This window comes from Mchenga conophoros, linkage group LG3 (assembly GCF_057382185.1).
Source record: "Mchenga conophoros isolate Kocher_MC1m ecotype Shallow Benthic linkage group LG3, M_conophoros_male_GT1.1, whole genome shotgun sequence".
Classification (NCBI taxonomy): domain Eukaryota; kingdom Metazoa; phylum Chordata; class Actinopteri; order Cichliformes; family Cichlidae; genus Mchenga; species Mchenga conophoros.
The window spans coordinates 16,329,559-16,349,314 of record NC_140528.1 but is presented as its reverse complement, the minus strand read 5'-3'; the positions used below and the strand labels follow the sequence as shown (position 1 = coordinate 16,349,314).

The window sequence follows — 19,756 nt, the reverse complement described above, 5'->3', positions numbered from 1 at the left end:
CCAGTCTTTTAAGTAGAGGACAAACAACAGAATATTCAAGGACAGTCATCATAAACATTGATTTGCACAATTTCCTTAAACTTGACAAATTTAGAAACTCACCCTTCCAAAATGGGCTGTTCTTTCATCCAGCACTTTGACAAACGCCTTAAGTGACATCCCTGGTGCAGCTTCTTAATGTCATAGAAAGACTGAAAGACATCCATTGAAAACAGGGTGCAGAAATTTAAGGTGCCAGGCCAATATCCACTACCCAGGATGTCCTTAACTGAGGGGAACACATTAGGTCACAGCTGGTGCAGCTCACCACTGGCAGTGCAAGGTTATAACGGCCTTTAGGAAGGATAAGGAGAAATCCAGTCATGGCTCAACAAAGACATTCATGTTTTTCATGTTGTGAAGATTTCATGTTGTTTTCAAAGCGGTCTGGTAAATCCAAATGACCTTTGACAGGTGCCCACATATACTGCGGGCCGAGGGTAATTCAAAACAATGTAGCAATGTACAATTTGCACTAAAACCTGCAAACACATCTATTGTGTATGTACTGTGTGACAAAAGAGCAGCTTACCATTTATGGTTACAAGAGCCACAATTGCACCGGGTGAAACCTCAACATTACAGAGGTTTCACTCTGGGGCCTTGAAAACTGGAGGTTGAACCCATACCCCCTAACCCTTGAAGAACGTTTATCATGGTTTAAGGATTTGTTTTTTATTCAGTGGTCAGACTGGAGAGCACTGCAGCGGGTGTTTAATGAGGTCGATAAGACTATCAAGAGAGACAAGGTCCTCTCTTCTTATGAGAATATTAGGAAGCGTCTTGTATATGATCAGCTCGCACATGGCCCGAAGATTGGTTTACCTTCTGCCATGTTCAGGCCATTCTGTAAGAATGTGTGTGTGTGTGTGTGTGTGTGTGTGTGTGTGTGTGTGTGTGTGTGTGTGTGTGTGTGTGTGTGTCAGACCTCCTGCTGACCAAAGGGTCGTAAACGCAGGAAGGTTACATCAAAAGAAGCACAAGGATGTGTCTGTGATAAAAGACTACAGCCCCCCACCTTGATCCTCGAGAATCTGGGGGGAAGGACAGTGGAATTTCTTTCATCAGAGTTAAAACAATGTACAAATGGTAAACATAAAAATGACAAACATTTAACAATTCACTCTAACACCAGACCCCACCGACTCCGCCCCCCTCTCCAGGATGCTCACAGGACTCTGCAGAATCACATCGGAACTCAACATTAAACTCACAACCTTCCACCTGCTGTCGATGGCACTGAATGAGTATGTGCAGGAGATATGTTATGGATGCCAATCCGGTCACCCCAGCCAGTTACAACACAGTTGCCTGTTTGAGCTGCCTGTGTTTTTCTTCGAGACCTACTATGATGAGGTGATGGAAAAGCTCCGGACCCCCCGATTCATCCCGGCCATCCGTCTGTTTGTATGCTCATACAGTGTCAGTGAGGCTAAAGCACAAATCATCAGCACTGCAGAGCGTCTTCTGTGTGAACTGAGATCAGTGCCGCACATTGTTTGCACCACTGATGAGAATGTCGGATACCTGCTAAATACCAATCATCACACCCGCGGAGTTAAATCAGCGCTGCTCCACATGATTGGAAACTACTGGTCTGGGAGACACAAGATTTAATGTACATCTGTTATAAAAACCTTACTGTGCACTACACAGAAAATTAAATAAAAACGTATGCTAACACTTTTTTCTGGTCATTTGTATTTGTGTTTGGTCAAAGTGATTATGGAAAACACGCTGAGAAAAATATATCACAACCCTGCACACCCAGGGGGTTTAGGAAGTGTAAAGAAGCTCCGTATCGCTGTCAGTGAGGCAACAGGCTTAAAGCCGTCATTACCTGACGTGGAGCGTTTTTAAAAGGAGATGACACATATACTCTTCATAAACCTGCAAGGATAGAGGATACAGAAATGCAAGGATACAGAAATAGAGTTTTGGTTAACGGGATTGACAAACAGTTTCAAGCTGATTTGGTTGACATGCGTGAATATTCTGCGGATAATGATAATGTTAGGTACTTATTGACATGCATAGATGTGTTTTCTAAGTATGCATGGGTTAGGTGCCTTGAAACCAAGACAGGACAGGCTGTTGCTGAGGCTTTTGGTGATATTCTGAGAGAGGGCCGTGTGCCTGAAAAACTCCAAACAGATTTAGGGAAGGAATTTTATAATAAACATTTTAAAAAACTAATGGAGCAGCATAACATCACACATTTTTCAACCTTTAGTGAAATGAAATCATGTGTGGTAGAGCGTTTCAACCGCACCTTAAAGGGGAAAATGTGGAAATACTTAACATCAAGATATGTTAATGTGATCCAAGATCTTGTACAGTCCTATAACATGTCTTATCACAGCTCTATCAAAATGACCCCCACCGAGGTGTGCAAAGATAATGAGAAAGCAGTCTTTAACACCCTGTACAAAATGAAACCCCAAAAACCGGTGACTTTTAAATTTAATGTGGGCGATACGGTGAGAATATCTAAACTACGAGGCATATTCTGAAAGGGTTACCATCAGACCTACACACACGAGTACTTTACCATAAAGGAGCGTTTAGGAAGAGACCCTCCCGTATACAAACTAGAGGATCTCACAGGAGCTGCAGTGAAAGGTGTATTTTACGAACCTGAGATACAGCAGGTGACTATTGACAAAAACAAAAGGTTTAAAATAGAGAAAATACTTGGCAGAAAAAAAGAGGACCGAAAAAAGTTAGCGTTGGTCAAATGGCTCGGTTGGCCTTCTCATTTGAATTCATAGATCCCTGAAAAAGACATCATTGAAGTGTGATTAACAGAGACGCCGCAGCTCTGCATAGTTTCATTCTGCACTAGACAAAGACTAAGGAAGGAAGGAAGGAATGGATAAAACGAACAACAACAACGCAGGCTTTTATGTGAGCCTCTTCTCGAATGCTTCAGCACATGTTTATCCAGGCAATAAGATATCTAATTTTAGAACAAAGCTAGCAAAACCTATTGTTTTAAATGAACCGTATGAGGTCGGTGTTATAGAATTTCAATACCCAAGACTATGGTTGTCTTTTCCACAATCAGATTCGCGAGTGGAAATTTATGATCCAGTCACAAATGGAGCATTGTCCATAACCGTGATTGAGCTGTCTGTGGGGCATTATGCATCTTCTTTCTGCAATCACAGACGGAGGTCCAATCGAGTTTAAATCTCATCGTCCGGAGAGGATTACCTGGATCTAAACGATTCCTATATCTACACACGAGTAAGAATCACAGATGCTGACAGCACAAACTTAGGCAGGGATGCAAACGTGGGACTTGTTAATTATCCAGATTGCACCTTATTTAGTCAGGTAGATGTAAATTTGGGGATCGCTTAATCAGCCAATCATCCAACACGTATCCATACAGAGGCATAATAGAATGTCTTATCAATTATAATAAGCAGACTTTAGACACACAGTTCAGCAGCGCTTTATTCTGTACAGACACAGCCTCACACATGAATGATGCATGTATAGAAGGGGAGAACCAGGGTCTGGTGACCAGAGGTACTTATACAGCGAATAGCAGTATTGTTGAATTGATTGCTCCAGTACACGCAGACCTGTTTTTTCAAGAAAAATTATTACTTAATGGAATCGATCTGTCGCTGAAATTTGTGCGCTCTAAAGACGAATTTGCTCTCATGACTGGAGCTAACACCGCGTATAAAGTTAAAATCGTCTCTGCCAGCTTATTTGTGAAAAGAATCAGTGTCTCACCAAGTGTCAGGCTGGCACACGGCAAGGCGCTGCATCATGCAAATGCAAAATATGCTGTAGAGTTTCTTTAAAGACCTTCTCCACACCTGCTGGGGCAAGAATATCAACTAATTTATTTATGGGCAGGTTGCCTAAATTTGTCATCATCGCCTTCGTGGATAACGAAGCTTATCCTGGTTCTTTTACACGTAATCCATTTAATTTTGAAACTGTGATATAGAATTCATGTGTTTATACGCTGATGGACAGTCGTATCCGGCCAAACAATTCCAGCCAAATTTTCAGAGAAAACACTACACCAGAGAATTTTATCAGCTGATACAAACCACTGGAAGACATTTAAAGGATAGACCATTGGCCATAACACGTGAGGACTTTGGCTACACATTATTCTGTTTCAATCTGGAAGCTGATGAAGGACATTCAGGGAATGTATCGTTAGTTCAAACAGGGAACGTGAGGCTGGAAACCCGTTTCAGAAATCCGCTACCCCGAACAATGAACCTGGTGTGTTACTCTGTATTTGATTCAGTCATCCAAATATCTAATATGAGACAAGTGCTGCTGGACGACTACTAAAGATTCAAAATGAATACAATAGAACTAACCAGCATTGTTAAAAGGATTAGTAACAGGGCTCATCTTCTAGGCGTCTTAGCATGTGACCAGCTGCCAACAAAGCCCATCAGATATCCATGCATGGGCATTGTGAATACAGATCCATCAGACTTACCTGGGAAGCACTGGTTGGCGTTCTATATCACAAAGACAAGCAAGGGCACTTTTTTGACAGCTTCGGTAACTCACCTGATACGTTTTCACCCGAGATAAAACTTTTTCTTTTAAAAAACACCGCTCGGATATTGTATTCTGGGAGACAGGTTCAGAAGGACTTTTCGGTAACCTGCGGACAACACTGTGTGTTTTTTCTATATCATGTCCAAAAAGGAGCGTCTTATTCAAGACTAATTAATATGTACAGTGATAACCTTGTTTGTAACGATGCAATGGTTTGTCATTTTGTTAACAAAATAAGACCTGTTTCTGCATGTTTTGAAAATAACTTTGATTGTGTGCAGTGCGGATACTGATTCAAGTAACAAATAATAAAAGATAACAGAAGAGAATATCGTTTCATCTGATATTTATTTTCACCTAATTGTTAAAAACATTATTTAGTAATAATAAAATCTTTAAACATCAGAACAGAGTTCAAAAAGTAGTAAAAAGGGGAAAACTGTCATCTGTTTAACAAAACAATATAGACATAAATAAGAAAAAACACACATAAGTAGTAGTATATAAAAAGGGAAACAAATGCGAGGGTAAATGATCTTTTTTTCAAGAATAAGAAACACAAACATAATTTTAAAATTCATTAAAAATCGATCCACCCGCTTCTACTCTGCCTTGATTTTTTATGTGTGGTAAATAAGCTTTGATCGCTCAGTGACCACTTCTTGTGCAAACCATTTGTTTCAACACTCGGGTCGCCAGTGTCGCCTTTATATTGGCTAATAGTCCTCCTCACCTCAGCATTAGGAAAAGCAGACAGAGGAACATTTAAGCGGGCGAGTGTTTTTAAAAATGTCGACCACCCTGCAGGCCATGAAACATCTGTTGCTCTACGTGTTGCTGTTGCACTTTGGATCAAATCATAGAGATGCAAACCTCTGATTATCTGGTTGTCAATAATAATCTCACCCCTATCATTCCAAGAAACTCCCGACGCACGAGTGAGCGCTGTTAAAATAAGCTCTGCATTTTTTCTGCTCCTTTTTGCCATATAGGACAAAATCTCATCCCAAACATGTCTTTTTGTCTGTCACCACCAACATTGCTTTGGCGGTCAGATGCATCCTGACCGGTTTCAGAAGGGAAAGATAGTGTTAGCACATTTTTTTCACCCATGCCAAGTGAACGGTATCTCTGAAGAATGGCAGAATACTTTTTAGCCTCTCATACACATCCAAATCTGCAGCTGCAGCACTTCAACCATAGCTTTGTCTCGCTCGTTTTGCTCTACATGTCTGACGGAGCCTGTATGTTGTTGCTGCTGATGGTTTAACATGTCCAACTGATGCTGCGGGACCAAAAACATTTTCTGTGTGTGCTCCATTTTCACCTATTTGCTATAAGACTGGTGATGAAGGGTATGGCAGCCCCTAATAACGGTAGCAAGAATCCTCCAGATTGGTTGATGGAGCTTCTCTTTTTCAAACTTTTGACCTTTTTGTCTGCAATCAGCCTGATTACTTTTTTTCTTTTTTAGCTGTCTGTACTGTTGATCAGTCAGCGGGATAACACCTTTCAAAACATTGAGTGATATCTCACACAGAGCATTAATAAAATCCCTGCTTGCATTACAAATAATATTCCTCCGTACGCTGGGTGGGGATTTATACAACAACTCCAACAGTGCAATGTTTCTCTGCATCCGTGAATACGACATCCTTTTTACCGCTTTAGCCGTTTTTTGGGGATATAAACAACTTGACGATCTGACAACAAATTGGTTCTGAGTCTTAGATACTCAGGCGTCTTAGATTTATAATCGATTAGAAGATACCCGTATGGGGTGGATGTGGCATCATTAAAAGCTTCTAAGAAGTATTTTGTATTACCTGGAAACATCTGTCTACCTAAAACTGAAATTTGATATTTATCTCTGGGGTTGTTAAACAGAATTAAATAATTAGTGTTGAATGAAATTGTTGCATAAACAAGTTCTGAACTAAACACATGCAGCTCAAGTTCCTATGATGAACGTATTGTGTGAACACATTTTGAACTTCTATGCTGTCAGACGCAGTATTCATCACATCGTCAATAATGAGCAAGTTGTTCTTATCCGGAGGTAAAAGGACATCGTCACTCAGAGACTCCGGTATACCATTCACAAAGGTGATTTTTCTTATCTGAAGAAGTTGATTGTATAAAGGCTGCCAGCAGGAGTAGATGTAAACAATATTGTCAATTTTGGTTGAAATAATAGTGGATGCTTTTTCAATGATGCTTTTGACAAAGAAAGTCTTTCCACAATTACTTGGCCCGCTAATAACTAAACTAAAGGGTGCTGGAGCCTCCCATCAAAGGCTTGATCCTGATCAGTATCCATAAGGGAGTGTTGTATAGTCAGGCAGCACCCTTCTCTTGTTTTTTTTTTTTTTTTTTTTTTTTTGGTCCCGTTTGGATCTTTAGCCATCAGAATTGTTGTCTTACGGCCAAGAGAGATGCCAAGCGGATTTATTTTACCAAGTGGATCATCATGGCCTTGCCATATTGGTCCATTTGATTGACCTTTATTATAATTATGAATTTATTTTATTTTCAGTTGCTACAAACGGGACAGACATGACTGTGGGATAGGACAGGGAGAAAGAATGAAAGAAAGAGGGGGAGAGAAAGAAAACCAAAGGGGAGAAGAGACGGTGAGAAGGGGGGGAAGAGAGAAAAACAAACAAACAAACAAACAAAAAAAAAACTCCTGGGTCACCTGTATGGAGAAAAAAAACAGAAGAGAAAGCAAACAACAAAGAGCAACATAATAAGAAAAAAAAAGCACCATCACAATAAACTAGCTAGCAGTAGATATCAATAGTTACTAAATAATAAACGATATTGTGCAGCACGCAAGATAGACAGCGCACAATGTGCTTTGAGGCAGCAGCCAAGAAAGCTGTAGTCCGCGTCTGTGAAAACCCATGTGTACACCTGTGTGCATACCTGTGTGGATCAGCATGCTTGCATTCCAAAGGTTTCTCCATGTAATGATCTGCTAGGGAGTGTGGGGGGGCCACAGCCCTGTCCTCTATGGTATGAAGCAGGTATGGAGGAGATCAAAACTCCAGACATCCAGAGGCCCCCAGAACACAAGAGACCAAGGAAGACCCACAGAGGGGCAGCCGCGCCACTGTCCCAGTAAGAACTGAGGAGAGTCCCAGATGAGGGCTCATTCAGCAGCCGCGGAGCAGAAGCCAGGGGGAGTTGCAGTGACGCGCCCGTGAGCTCCGCCGGCAGCCAGCTGTGCCTGAGTGACCGAGCCCCAGGCCGAGAGGCCGGGGGCACCCCACCTCCGAAGTGGCCCGAGCGAGCCCCAATAAGCGGCCGCCAAGGAGTGAGCCGGTGTGTACCCGGACGCCCACCCCCAGACACAAAGAACCACCAACGCACCGACACCTGAGGGAGTCCGCCACCGGCAGGGGAAGTGGTGGTGGGTGGAGATAGGCCTCCAAACCTTGGAGGGCCTGAGGTGTCCCCAGAGAGGTGGTGTCTGATACCCAACCTGACATATAGACACAGACATACAGGCACACACAGACACAAACATCCATTCCCACCCTCATGCTCTCATATGCACTTACTCCACACTCAACCGACGTGGAGACAGACATAAAAAGACGCTGTATACACGATCACACTCCCCAAGCGTACTCTACGAACCGGGTCTAGGTACCCTTGCCCCTGGAGGGGGGAACTGCACCCAGACCCAGGTGGTGTTACCCTTTTCCCTGCGGTGGGGAGAGGCAGACCGCCCCGACTCCGCAGCAGCAGGGAGGCCCCACACCCCAGACCGCAGTCGGATGGCCAACTCCTCCTAGCCCCCCCGCTCCAGCAGGCCGCAGAGAACGGGGGTGAGAGAAGACTCTAAACCTCCCTCCACCCGCTCATTGTAGTGTTGATGCATGTGTGTTCTAAGGTGCAATTAAAACCCAGGAGGGCATGGAGCTACCTGCCAGAGAGCAGCAGGTAAGCGCATAGTCCCTCCTGCTAGCCCTCAATGTCTACGTGTATTTAAAATTGAGAGGTGGGCAACGATGCCAGGGGTGAGGTGTACACCCTGATGGTAACTTGGACTCCGTGTATCGTGCCCACCCCCAAGATCCTATATGTATGTGTAATGAGGGTGTGAGTAATGTGAATGTCTAAGTTGTGGGATAAAATTGAGGCAGAGGCAGCCAGAAGGGGACAGAGGGGGGGGGGGGTTGCCTCCTCTGCACCCTGGTGACATACCCCTACTCCAAGGCCCTGCATGTGTGGGTGGTTGTGGTGGAGCGGGAAGAGGGAGGCAGCTGGAGATGGGGAGGGAAGGAAGGGAGGGGTAGGTGACCCCTCCCTGGGGCCAGCTCCCCCGCTGACCCCAGTAGGCACCCCCATACTCCGCGACCCGCCAGGGAAAGGGGGCCCAGGCCCATCCAGACCGGGGCCCAGTGCAGCAGCGCCCCCCCGGCCCCACAGAGCCCAGGACAGTCCACCCAACCCCACCACAGAGACGATAGACGCCCAGGCTGAGATCTTCCTCCACCTCTCCTGTATCTCCCCCTCCTGCAGAGAGTTCCTGAGGAGAGGAAAGCTCCTGCAAGATGTGACCATCTCCCCCACCAGTTGAAGAGCCCCCCAGGTGGCTCGACACACTGGCGGCATCATGCGCCAGGGATGGGCCCCCATGCACCCACCCGCCCACAACCCCGGCAACACACAAACCAGGACCCAAGGCCCCGAGGCCCGACCAGGGCCCCAATCCAGAGACGGAGCGCCACCCAGGGGCAGACAGGCTACCAGTTCAGTAACCCACATCCGTCAGCACAGACCCTCCCCTAGCCCCGCTGCACGCAGCCACGAGGAAACAGTCAAAAAAGAGCCCCCAACCAGACATGACCGCTACCCCGGGTTGAGCCCCCCAAGGAAGATGCCTCCGGGGAACCCCCCGACGCCCTAAGCCTGTCCCTACCCCCACACCAATCACAACATTGAAGGCGGGACCAAACTATGACCCCCCACCCCCACTAGGTGATGGAGCTGATCAAAGGAGCCCAGAGCAATTGATCTGATGTGGTGGCAGAGGCTGTATCAAGACTAATGTAATCTAATAGATAATTTCTATATTGGTTAGAATTAAGATTGTTTTTATTTTTCCAGTTCATGAGGACAGTTTTCTTGGCTATGCATAGGGCAGTGAAAACCATATGGGCTATATTCTTTTCTGAAGTGACATTATCTAAGCTGCCCAACAAACACACTAAGGGGGAAGTTGGAATTTTACATTTCAGACACTTTGATAAGTCTTCACATATCTCGTGCCAAAACTTCTGCACTGGTGGACAGAACCAAAGAGCGTGAATGTAATTGTCTGGTGTATTGCCTTGACAGTGTGAGCAGTTGTTGGAAGATGTAAAGCCCATCTTGAACATCCAATGACCTGTATAGTGCACTCTATGTAGTATTTTGTATTGTATTAATTGCAGACTGGGATTTTTAATCAATTTAAAGGTTTTTAAGCATACCTGAGACCAGAAGTTTTGGTCTAAACTGACTGATAAATCTGCTTCCCACTTTGCAATAGGAAGGGATATTGATTCATCTAATTTAGAAAGTGTTCTGTATATTTTAGATAATAATTTGGGGGATTTAAGAGTAAGGAAATGTGCCGCACTTGGTGGTGTTTGTAATTCAACTTGACTGAGGTTAAATTTCTTTTTTATTATGGATTTAATTTGTTGATATTCTAAAAATCTTTTCTTGTTGATCCCATATTGTGCAACTAGTCTGTCAAATGGGATAAATTCTGTTCCCTCTAATATATGTTCTAAGTATTTAATTCCTTTACAACTCCATTCTGGGAAATTAATCATATTATTGTTTTGTAATATGTCAGGGTTATTCCAGATACAGTGGGGCAAAAAAGTATTTAGTCAGCCACCGATTGTGCAAGTTCCCCCACTTAAAATGATGACAGAGGTCAGTAATTTGCACCAGAGGTACACGTCAATTGTGAGAGACAGGAAGTGACGGAAGTGAGAGGTAAGTGACGGAAGTGACGGACAAGGTAAGCGACCCATGTTGTAGGTGACGTCAGACGCCGGAGATTTTGGCGGAGAAAAAAAAAGCAAATGGTAGCATAGAGTTTAACAAAGGTTTTTCAAGCTTCAGTATTACCAAATATACTAATCAATTGTCATATAACTAACACCATCTGTCCTATCATCTTTAACACCCTGGATGACAACGGGGAGAGTTTAGACGCTCCCCAAGATCGAAGAGATGTCGTCCAGCAGACTCCCCCGGTACAACATCGCCTGCCGGCAAAGACATCGCAGACATCCTGGAGTCAATCGACAAGCGATTGTCCAGTTTTGATGCGAGGCTGTCCCTGGTGGAGATTTTACACCGGGAATTTAAATCTCTGAGAGAATCCCTGGAATTCAGCCAGCAGCAGGTGGAAACGCTTGCCGCTGAAAATGCCACGCTACGGGAGTCGGTCAAATCTCTCACCGATAACGTGACCCAGCTAAACATTGAAAATAAAAAAGTAAAAGAATCCGTTATCGATTTACAAGCCCGTAGCATGAGAGATAATCTTGTGTTTTCTGGTATTCCAGAATCTGCCGGAGAGGACACAGAGGCAACGGTGAAAAGCTTCATTAAAATCCACCTGAAGCTGCCGGAGGACACCGTAAAGAACATCGATTTCGATAAAGTGCATCGCTTGGGGGGCGTGCGGTCGCGGACCGGGAGACCACGGCCTATTGTGGCCAAATTCGGTGAATTCAAACAGAAGGAACAGGTGAAGAGTCGCGGCAGAGAGCTGAAAGGAACGGACTTCAGCGTGAACGACCAGTTCCCCAAAGAGATCCTGGAACGACGCAAGGTCCTGTTCCCAGTTCGACGCAGCTTTATCCAGAAAGGCTCCCGTGCTGTCATCGCCGTGGACCGGCTCTACGTGGACGGACAGCTCTACCGCGACCCCGGCACCACACCGTGGTTATATTGACTGCACTCCAGATAAGAACCCGCTACACTCTTTTCTTATTCATTCACACTTTCTCCTTTAACATTGGTTTAACCTAGTAATATCAATATGATGTCATAGCAGATATAACACCGTCACCCTCCGTCATTGCTTTAATTGGAATGTTTCCGTTTCGTTTCGTGCCACACCACCCTGAACGCGCCCGATCTCGTCTGATCTCGGAAGCCAAGCTGGGTCGGGCCTGGTCAGTACTTGGATGGGAGACTGCCTGGGAATACCAGGTGCTGTAAGCTTTTGCATTTCAACACACAAATGACAGTTTAAATATTGAAACGGATCTGAGGCACTCTTTAAGCTCGTTTTCGAATAGGATGGTTAGTGAGTCTCTTGCCCAAAGAGCTCTTCCACTCATGTAGTAATGTCAAATTCTTCAAGCGTTACATCAATATCACTGTTTATGCACAGAGCACCTGTAGATGTTTTTGTGCAAACACTCACAATTGTTTATGACGTGAATATTGCAGCATTAAGTATGCATTATAACTGTGCTGTCATGTGCAGCTATTAAAAATAAAAGTAGAAACTAATCAATATCCTTCACTCTAAATTGTTTTTTAAATCCCAATAAATGGGTTACAGTATCTACATGAACCCCGTTGTCAAGGAAGCCTCTCACTTACGGCCATACCAGCCTGTTCTCATCGGATCTCTGAAGCTAAGCAGGGGCGTCACCTTCACCTTGCTCCATGTTAGAAACTCCATGATATCGTGTTCCCTGCTCAGGGTAGCACACTGATGCGCATTTATTCAGTATTCTTCGGGGCCGCAGTCGGCAGCCGATAAGAGTTAAAACTCGTTGCACATGAGTGTCAGGTTGACACTGTGCCCGCTGCACGCTACAAGGTTAACAAGTTCCTCACTACTGAGCCCAGACGGACTAGCCGTAGACATTTCCTACATTTACAGAATAAATAAGTTTGTGTATTTCCTAAATATTTCTTTCCTATTGTTCTTTTGTTTTGCACAAAAGCGAAATGCAATGTGGAGCGTTGTCATGAAGCTTTTCCTCAAGCTGCCTCCACTGAGTGAGCAGCGGGGCCCTCTGCAGTTTGTGTGTGGAAGTGCAAATGCTTACAGCACCTGGTATTCCCAGGCGGTCTCCCATCCAAGTACTGACCAGGCCCAACCCTGCTTAGCTTCCGAGATCAAACGAGATCGGGGGTGTTCAGGGTGGTATGGTTGTAAGCGAAAGGTCAGTTCAGAAACGGCGTTTTTATACATGCTGTAATGACACATACACGCTTACGTTTTTGTTTTCTATATTTAAGTTAAAATGTCCAAACGACAAAAATGTTGGACTTCCAAATCGACCCAACACACTGTTTTCTCTCTGTCACTTTAACACTGTGCTGTAATCAACGAACATGTCTTCTTATCGTGATGTTACTGCGGGAAAAGCATTTTTGGAGCTCAATTTGAAGCTGCAGTTAATAACGAAGGTTTGCATGTTGTCGCTGTAACATATGAAGTTTAGCACAATAATATATATCAAACTGTGTGACATTTTGGCACCAATAAAAGGTCTTTTTCACAGCTCTTCCATCGCTTACGGCCATACCACCCTGAACACGCCCGATCTCGTCTGATCTCGGAAGCTAAGCAGGTTCGGGCCTGGTCAGTACTTGGATAGGAGACTGCCTGGGAATACCAGGTGCTGTAAGCTTTTGCACTTCCACACACAAACTGCAGAGGGCACTTCTGCTTGTGCTTAGAGGCATGAGAAGTTAACATTTATGGGTGATAAAATCTTTTTTCTATATTTATAACATGAGAATATCAGTTTTCCATCTTGTGTTCCAGAGTAATCGGACAAAAGACAAAACGTAGAACAAGGAAAAAAGAGGCCAAGTGTCTCACCTATAAAACAAAATTACTGTTTTCTGAATAGTCTCACACAGATAAACATTTGCAGGGAATACCTTTTCCTTCAAAACAAACGTCACAGACTGTGTTTTTCTTTACTGATTGTATTTGAGTAGAAACTCAGATTACAATGGCATCATTGCTCATAAAATGATTTAACTGTAAAAGTAGGTGTAGTGGATCACTTTGCATAGATCTAGATAAAAGTGCAGTAAGCAAAGACTACAGTGGTCATTGAGCAGCTGTTCCTATAATGTGAATCTGGGATAAAGGCACAGATTATTTGTTTGCCTTTGTTTCCTGGTTCTTTCTTTCTTATCCAAATGGAAAAAGAGAGAATAAAAGTACTGTTTACAAGCAGCTTATCTATCTCATTGTGCCCACTATCATAAAATCTTGGTTGACTGAGCACTGAGCCATCTACCACTCGAAATTGAACCTGTGTGGGACAACAACAAAGTCCAGTATACTAAGTTTCAGTAATGTGCAGTTTTTTCTGTGGAAGATGTAAATCTAAATAGATGTCCTATTGTATGCATAATATACCACTGAACTTTATAAAACAACTTCTAAAAGCAAATTTCGATTTATTTTAGATTTTCTCAAATCCAAACAGTGCTAAAAGCATACACACAGTCAAATATTTTTCATACGAGGTGCTGAAGGTTCTGTAATGTTCTGTCAGTGTGCCCCAGGGCAGCTGTGGCTACAATGTAGCTTGCCATTACCAGTGTGTGAATGTGTGTGTGAATGTGTGAATGACTGAATGTAGTGTAAAGCTCTTTGGGGTCCTTGGGGACTAAGTAAAGCGCTGTACAAATACAGGCCATTTACTGTGCGTGTGTTTATGCTCAAGTGTATGAATAAATTAGTCAGTTTTAAACAGTTGCAATTTAAACAGTAGAAGAGTGGCACTATATTTATATATTTATAAAGAATTTCAAACAACAATTAATTGATGCTCAAAGCAGGTTTATTTAATTAATATCCAGATTTCCAATTAGTTCCCAATTCATTCAGCAGCAAATCACATCACCAGTCACTTCAAGGCTGTATGTATTATTGTAAGGTAGACCCTACAATAATACATACAGAGAACCCAACAATCATATGACCCCCTATGAACAAGCACTTTGGCGACAGTGGGAAGGAAAAACTCCCTTTTTACAGGAAGAAACCTCCGGCAGAACCAGGCTCAGGTCGGGGCGGCCATCTGCTGCGACCGGTTGGGGTGAGAGACGTAAGACCTTTGTTGTAGGTCTGATTGAAGGACTGATGGGATGGTAAGTTGTCTGCTGCTCCGCTTTGAATATTGAGAGATTAGTTGATGGATTTCAAGCCAAATTGTGCCCAAGTTTAAGACCACATTCATTGGTTGTTTTTGTTGATGTTATTGTTTTGGGCTTTTTTTCCACAAGAATTTCTAGCTCCCCTAGAATTCTGGCCACCCAAACGATGATTGCTGCTGAGAGAGCACAAGGTTTTGTCCCCCTGTACTATTCATGTCAGTGCAGGGGGTTCTCCTTGAGAGGCCAGGGTCGAAAAAGGGATGCTTCAGAACCTCCGAGGGTGTTATGCGCTGATTTGCATCCAAGGCCAACATTTCTTTGATTAGCCTTACAAATAATGATTGGCCATTTTCCGGTCCTCGCCTAACCTTCAGCAGTTGTTCGAGGTCATCGAGACGCTTAAGTTTTATATATCGAGTTTCCTTGAATCGATAATCTGTCTCGTATTGAAATTGTTCTTGGGTCTTAAATGTCCAGCGCTGTTTGTTGTAGTTATCCTCGATGAAATAGCAGTCAGTGTACAAGCCAGACACTAGGAGATGATCTGGTAGCTGACCCTGGGTTTCAATTATGAATTTCAAAACATCATAATCGTCTTCCCCAGGATAGAGAGGCACCCCTGTAGCAAGCTCCACAGCTACCAGCCCCAGAGACCACATGTCGATTGCTTCGTCGTATGGAATGCCAAGCATAACCTCAGGTGCACAATAACCAATTGTCCCCACACGGTCACCAGGAATCACTGCAGAAGCAGGACATGCGAGGCCAAAGTCTATGAGTTTGACTTTGACGGGAGACTCACTGCGGTTCACAACCATGATGTTGACAGGTTTGAGGTCAGCATGCACTATTCCCACAGAACCCAGGTGGAACAGAGCATTTGCGAGCTGATGCAAACTTGGCCTGAGTTCTCTCATTGGGAGACCTCGGTTATTCCGGTCCCCAATGTAGTCCCACAGGCTTTGGTCGAGGAGTTCGAAATTCAAGCAAATGCGCTCTCCATCGAAGAAATAGCCGTTCCATTCGACAATGTTGCACCTGTCTGGATCCAAGCGTCGTAGCTGCTCCAGGATGAAAATTTCCAGTTTTGCCTGGAGCAGAATTTCAGGGTCGCTCTTGTTGACTTTAATAGCAACCGTTTTGTTGTTTTTTGTATCGCGACATCTGGTTACCAAACCAAAGCCTCCTTCTCCAAGGAAGGCCTCTACCACGTGGTGATCTCCTAAAATGGTCCCTTCCGTTATTTGAAGATCATCTTCAGAGGCAGATGGGTTGGCTGAGGTGTTGATGTCTCTTTTTTGAGGAAATTCAACTGAGTTTTGGAAACTGCAGCTGAATTTTTGCGATCCATGACTTTTCCAGCTTGAAGGCTGCTGAGAGAGCACAAGGAGTTCTCCCCCTGTACTATTCATGTCAGTGCAGGGGGTTCTCCTTGAGAGGCCAGGGTCGAAAAAGGGATGCTTCAGAACCTCCGAGGGTGTTATGCGCTGATTTGCATCCAAGGCCAACATTTCTTTGATTAGCCTTACAAATTGTCACGGTCCCCGTGCCTGCTCGGCTGGCCCTGTGTGGCTACATGTTATGTTTTGTCTTTTCTCTCTCTCCTCTCTCTCTGCTCGCTGCCTGGGCGGAGCTCATTGTGAGCTCCCGGCCTCCACCACCTGTAGGCAATCACCTGTGGCTCCTCACCCTGTTTGCTCCCGCTACTTAAGGCAGTGACTGAGAGCACCTCGCCGCTGGACTATTGAATAACGCTCGTCAGTGCTACTTTAGCCTCAGCCAGTTTTGAGCTCTGTCCGTAAAAGTTCCATGCTAACCCTTGTTCTCTGTATGCAGATTTCTCGTGTTTTGGTTTGGAGACTCTGGACGCTTTTCCCGACCCCGCTCTGCACCCCTGGGAACCCTGGCCCCCTTCTCCCTCACCTGTATATAGTGCACCTGGAGTGTGTAAATAAACCTGTTTTTCTGAGACTTCAGTCTGCGCCGAGTCCTCCCTGCTCCTCCGTGACACAAATAATGTTTGGCCATTTTCCGGTCCTCGCCTAACTTTCAGCAGTTGTTCGAGGTCATCGAGACACTTAAGTTTTATCGATTGAGTTTCCTTGGATCGATAATCTGTCTCGTATTGAAATTGTTCTGGGTTCTTAAATGTCCAGCGCTGTTCGTTGTGGTTATCCTCGATGAAATAGCTGTCAGTGTACAAGCCAGACTCTAGGAGATGATCTGCTAGCTGACCCTGAGTTTCAATTATGAATTTCAAAACGTCATAATCGTCTTCCCCAGGATAGAGAGGCACCCCTGTAGCAAGCTCCACAGCTACCAGCCCCAGAGACCACATGTCAATTGCTTCATCATATGGAGTGCCAAGCATAATCTCAGGTGCACAATAACCAATTGTCCCCACACAGTCACCAGGAATCACTGCAGAGGTGTTACATGCGATGCCAAAGTCTATAAGTTTGACTCTGACTTGAGACTCACTGCGGTTCACAACCATGATGTTGACAGGTTTGAGGTCAGCATGCACTATTCCCACAGAACCCAGGTGGAATAGAGCATTTGCGAGCTGATGCAAAATTGGCCTGATTTCTCTCATTGGGAGACCTTGGTTATTCCGGTCCCCTATGTAGTCTGACAGGCTTTGGTCGAGGAGTTCGAAATTCAAGCAAATGCGCTCTCCATCGAGGAAATAGCCGTTCCATTCGACAATGTTGCACCTGTCTGGATCCAAGCGTCGTAGCTGCTCCAGGATGAAAATTTCCAGTTTTGCCTGGAGCAGAATTTCAGGGTTGCTTTTGTTGACTTTAATAGCAACAGTTTGGTTCTTTTTTGTATCGCGACATTTCGTTACAACACCAAAGCTTCCTTCTCCAAGGAAAGCCTCCACCATGTGGTGATCTCCCAAAATGGTCCCTTTAGATATTCCAAGCTCATCTGAGCCGAAGGATGGGTTGGCTAACATGGTGTAATGTGTCTGTTTGCGCTGTGGATTGGTGAGAAACAAAACTGAACTTGTTTTGGTTTCTCTCGTAAATTGCTCTCAAAACTTCTCGAAAGGGTTTTAGTTGCTGCAGGTCAACGTCCATTAAGCATAAAGTAACAGGTGAGCGCTCCTATTTATGGGTTTTGGGATCAAAGCAAAGTTATGACGTCAGAAAGGATCAAAGCAAAGTTACCACGTCACAAGCGATCGAAGCGATTCTAATATGTGCGCATGCGCACCAGACTCCAGAGGTGCTGTAAAAGGTCATAAAGTTAACACTCTGCTGTAAAAGAAGTAACACTGGCTTCAACACAGGATGTCTCTCACACTGTATTCACATCTCCACTGTAATATTCACATTCCTCAACAACACAGTGTAATTTCATCACCAACATACAGCCTGTCAACACAGTTTCCTTCACACAAAAACTCAGTAATCCTGTGGTAGAAAAACATTATTAAGTTGTGTCCTGCTGTAAATCACATGATCAAATCACATGATTAACCCTCTGCTCTAGAAAAGTAATGTAAATGTTAGCGCTGCGCAGGTGTATACACACTTTCTCACAGTGACGTCTGCATTGTGAGTAATACAGGATCATGAATAACACACTGCTGTTAAATTCACAGACACACAGAAAATTTACAGCTAAAAGCTTAAATTTGCAGAGTTCACACAGTCATGTGACCCAAAGTTTCCTCCTCTGGTCTCCTCCTGCTCCTGCAACAAAAGACACACACAGAGATACATCCACCCCTTTATCACATCTGGGTGGGGGTTAACCTTTGCATAGTGGTGTTAAGTCAGTCAACTCTTGTCAGCTTTCAGCAGTCCAGTCAGTTCCCCATTTTTTTCACTCATTTTTTATTCATTTATTCATTCAGTGCTGATAGTGGAATCTATCGTTGCATTTCGTTTCCACCCTCAGCAATATGACGCCATTTCAAAAAAAGAAAAAGAATTTAGACTGGATCACCGCTGCATCCTTTCAGACAGGGACTCGCTTCCTAATTGTCCCAATAAGTGGTTTTCTCCTGAGCCCATTTTAATTTTGGAGAAACTCACTTTGCAACCGTTCCCGACAACATGTTGTGTAGTTCTTCCTGTTCAAATGTTCAGATGTGCTTTAAATGACAGAGATTTAGCAACAAACTTTCAGTGCACTGTGAAAGTAACAGAATAAAAAGAAAAAAAGAAAGAAAGGCCTTGTTAAGTCATGACACGTGTTCTTCATCCCAGGAGGGGAAATCATACCAAACCTAACTGGCAGGTTCAACTTTGCAACAAAAGACAAATCATCAGCCAGATTAATCTCAAACATTCATCCACTCAGCCACACACCTCACACCACACAACATAACCCTGTTGTCTCATCACATAACCAGTTTCTTCTCATGTAACCAAATGTGTGCCATGTTAAAACTTCTTCACACATCAGAAACTCAACAATCAGCTCACTCATTCAAGACCCCTCATCAGCGTCCTGTTTTCTCCTCTATGATGCAACCATCTGTCCTCCAAAATAATATTCGTCCACTAGTCTATGTGTCACTTTCATCTTACTAGTGACTTGGACAAGATGACAAACAGAATCTCATGCTTCATGAGTCAAATTGTTGTCGTGTTGAACAGATTCATGTACTGATCGTCTCCAGAATGTTAGAAGAGCTTCAATGAATCATTAGAAACAACTTACAGCTGCACAGTTGTGTCAAACCAATCTTTGTGTCATTGTGGGATTTTTGTGTTTCTATATGTGACACACGTCTAAAACATGCACACAATTTGAACACAAAACAGGGACATTTGTTACCACAGCCAGATGCTGAGAGCCATTTACTTGTAGTCCTGTGTCTATATATATGAACCATTAGATGTTATTGGAATGAAATGATTGTCAGCTTTGATAGTTTCATGTATGTATGACGGTGAAAAAGCCGTCGGCCTCTGGAAGGAAACAGAAGACATTTCAGAGGCTGCAGCAGATTTCTTTGATTTGGGGCCTTTTTCAGCTTTATTGG

The 19,756-nt window shown here is 44.0% G+C and overlaps 2 protein-coding genes, 2 non-coding genes and 1 pseudogene across 4 annotated transcripts in view; 2 read left to right on the top strand and 3 right to left on the bottom strand.

Moving 5' to 3' along the window:
- Positions 1-19,756, bottom strand: part of LOC146577461 (ribonuclease inhibitor-like) — a 144,503-nt gene that overhangs the window by 52,174 nt on the left and 72,573 nt on the right. The window lies entirely within an intron of this gene.
- LOC146577466 (5S ribosomal RNA) lies at positions 11,714-11,832 on the top strand (annotated as a pseudogene).
- LOC146577465 (5S ribosomal RNA) lies at positions 12,668-12,786 on the bottom strand. The gene has a single exon (XR_014891800.1). It is a non-coding gene; the product is annotated as a 5S ribosomal RNA (ribosomal RNA).
- On the top strand, positions 13,144-13,262 carry LOC146577464 (5S ribosomal RNA). Its single transcript, XR_014891789.1, has one exon. It is a non-coding gene; the product is annotated as a 5S ribosomal RNA (ribosomal RNA).
- LOC146577463 (uncharacterized) lies at positions 14,895-17,713 on the bottom strand. Its single transcript, XM_085269731.1, has 2 exons — positions 16,569-17,713; positions 14,895-16,044 (listed from the first exon to the last, which is right to left on the bottom strand). The coding sequence occupies exons 1-2, from the start codon at positions 17,711-17,713 to the stop codon at positions 14,895-14,897; spliced, it is 2,295 nt and encodes a 764-aa protein (XP_085125857.1).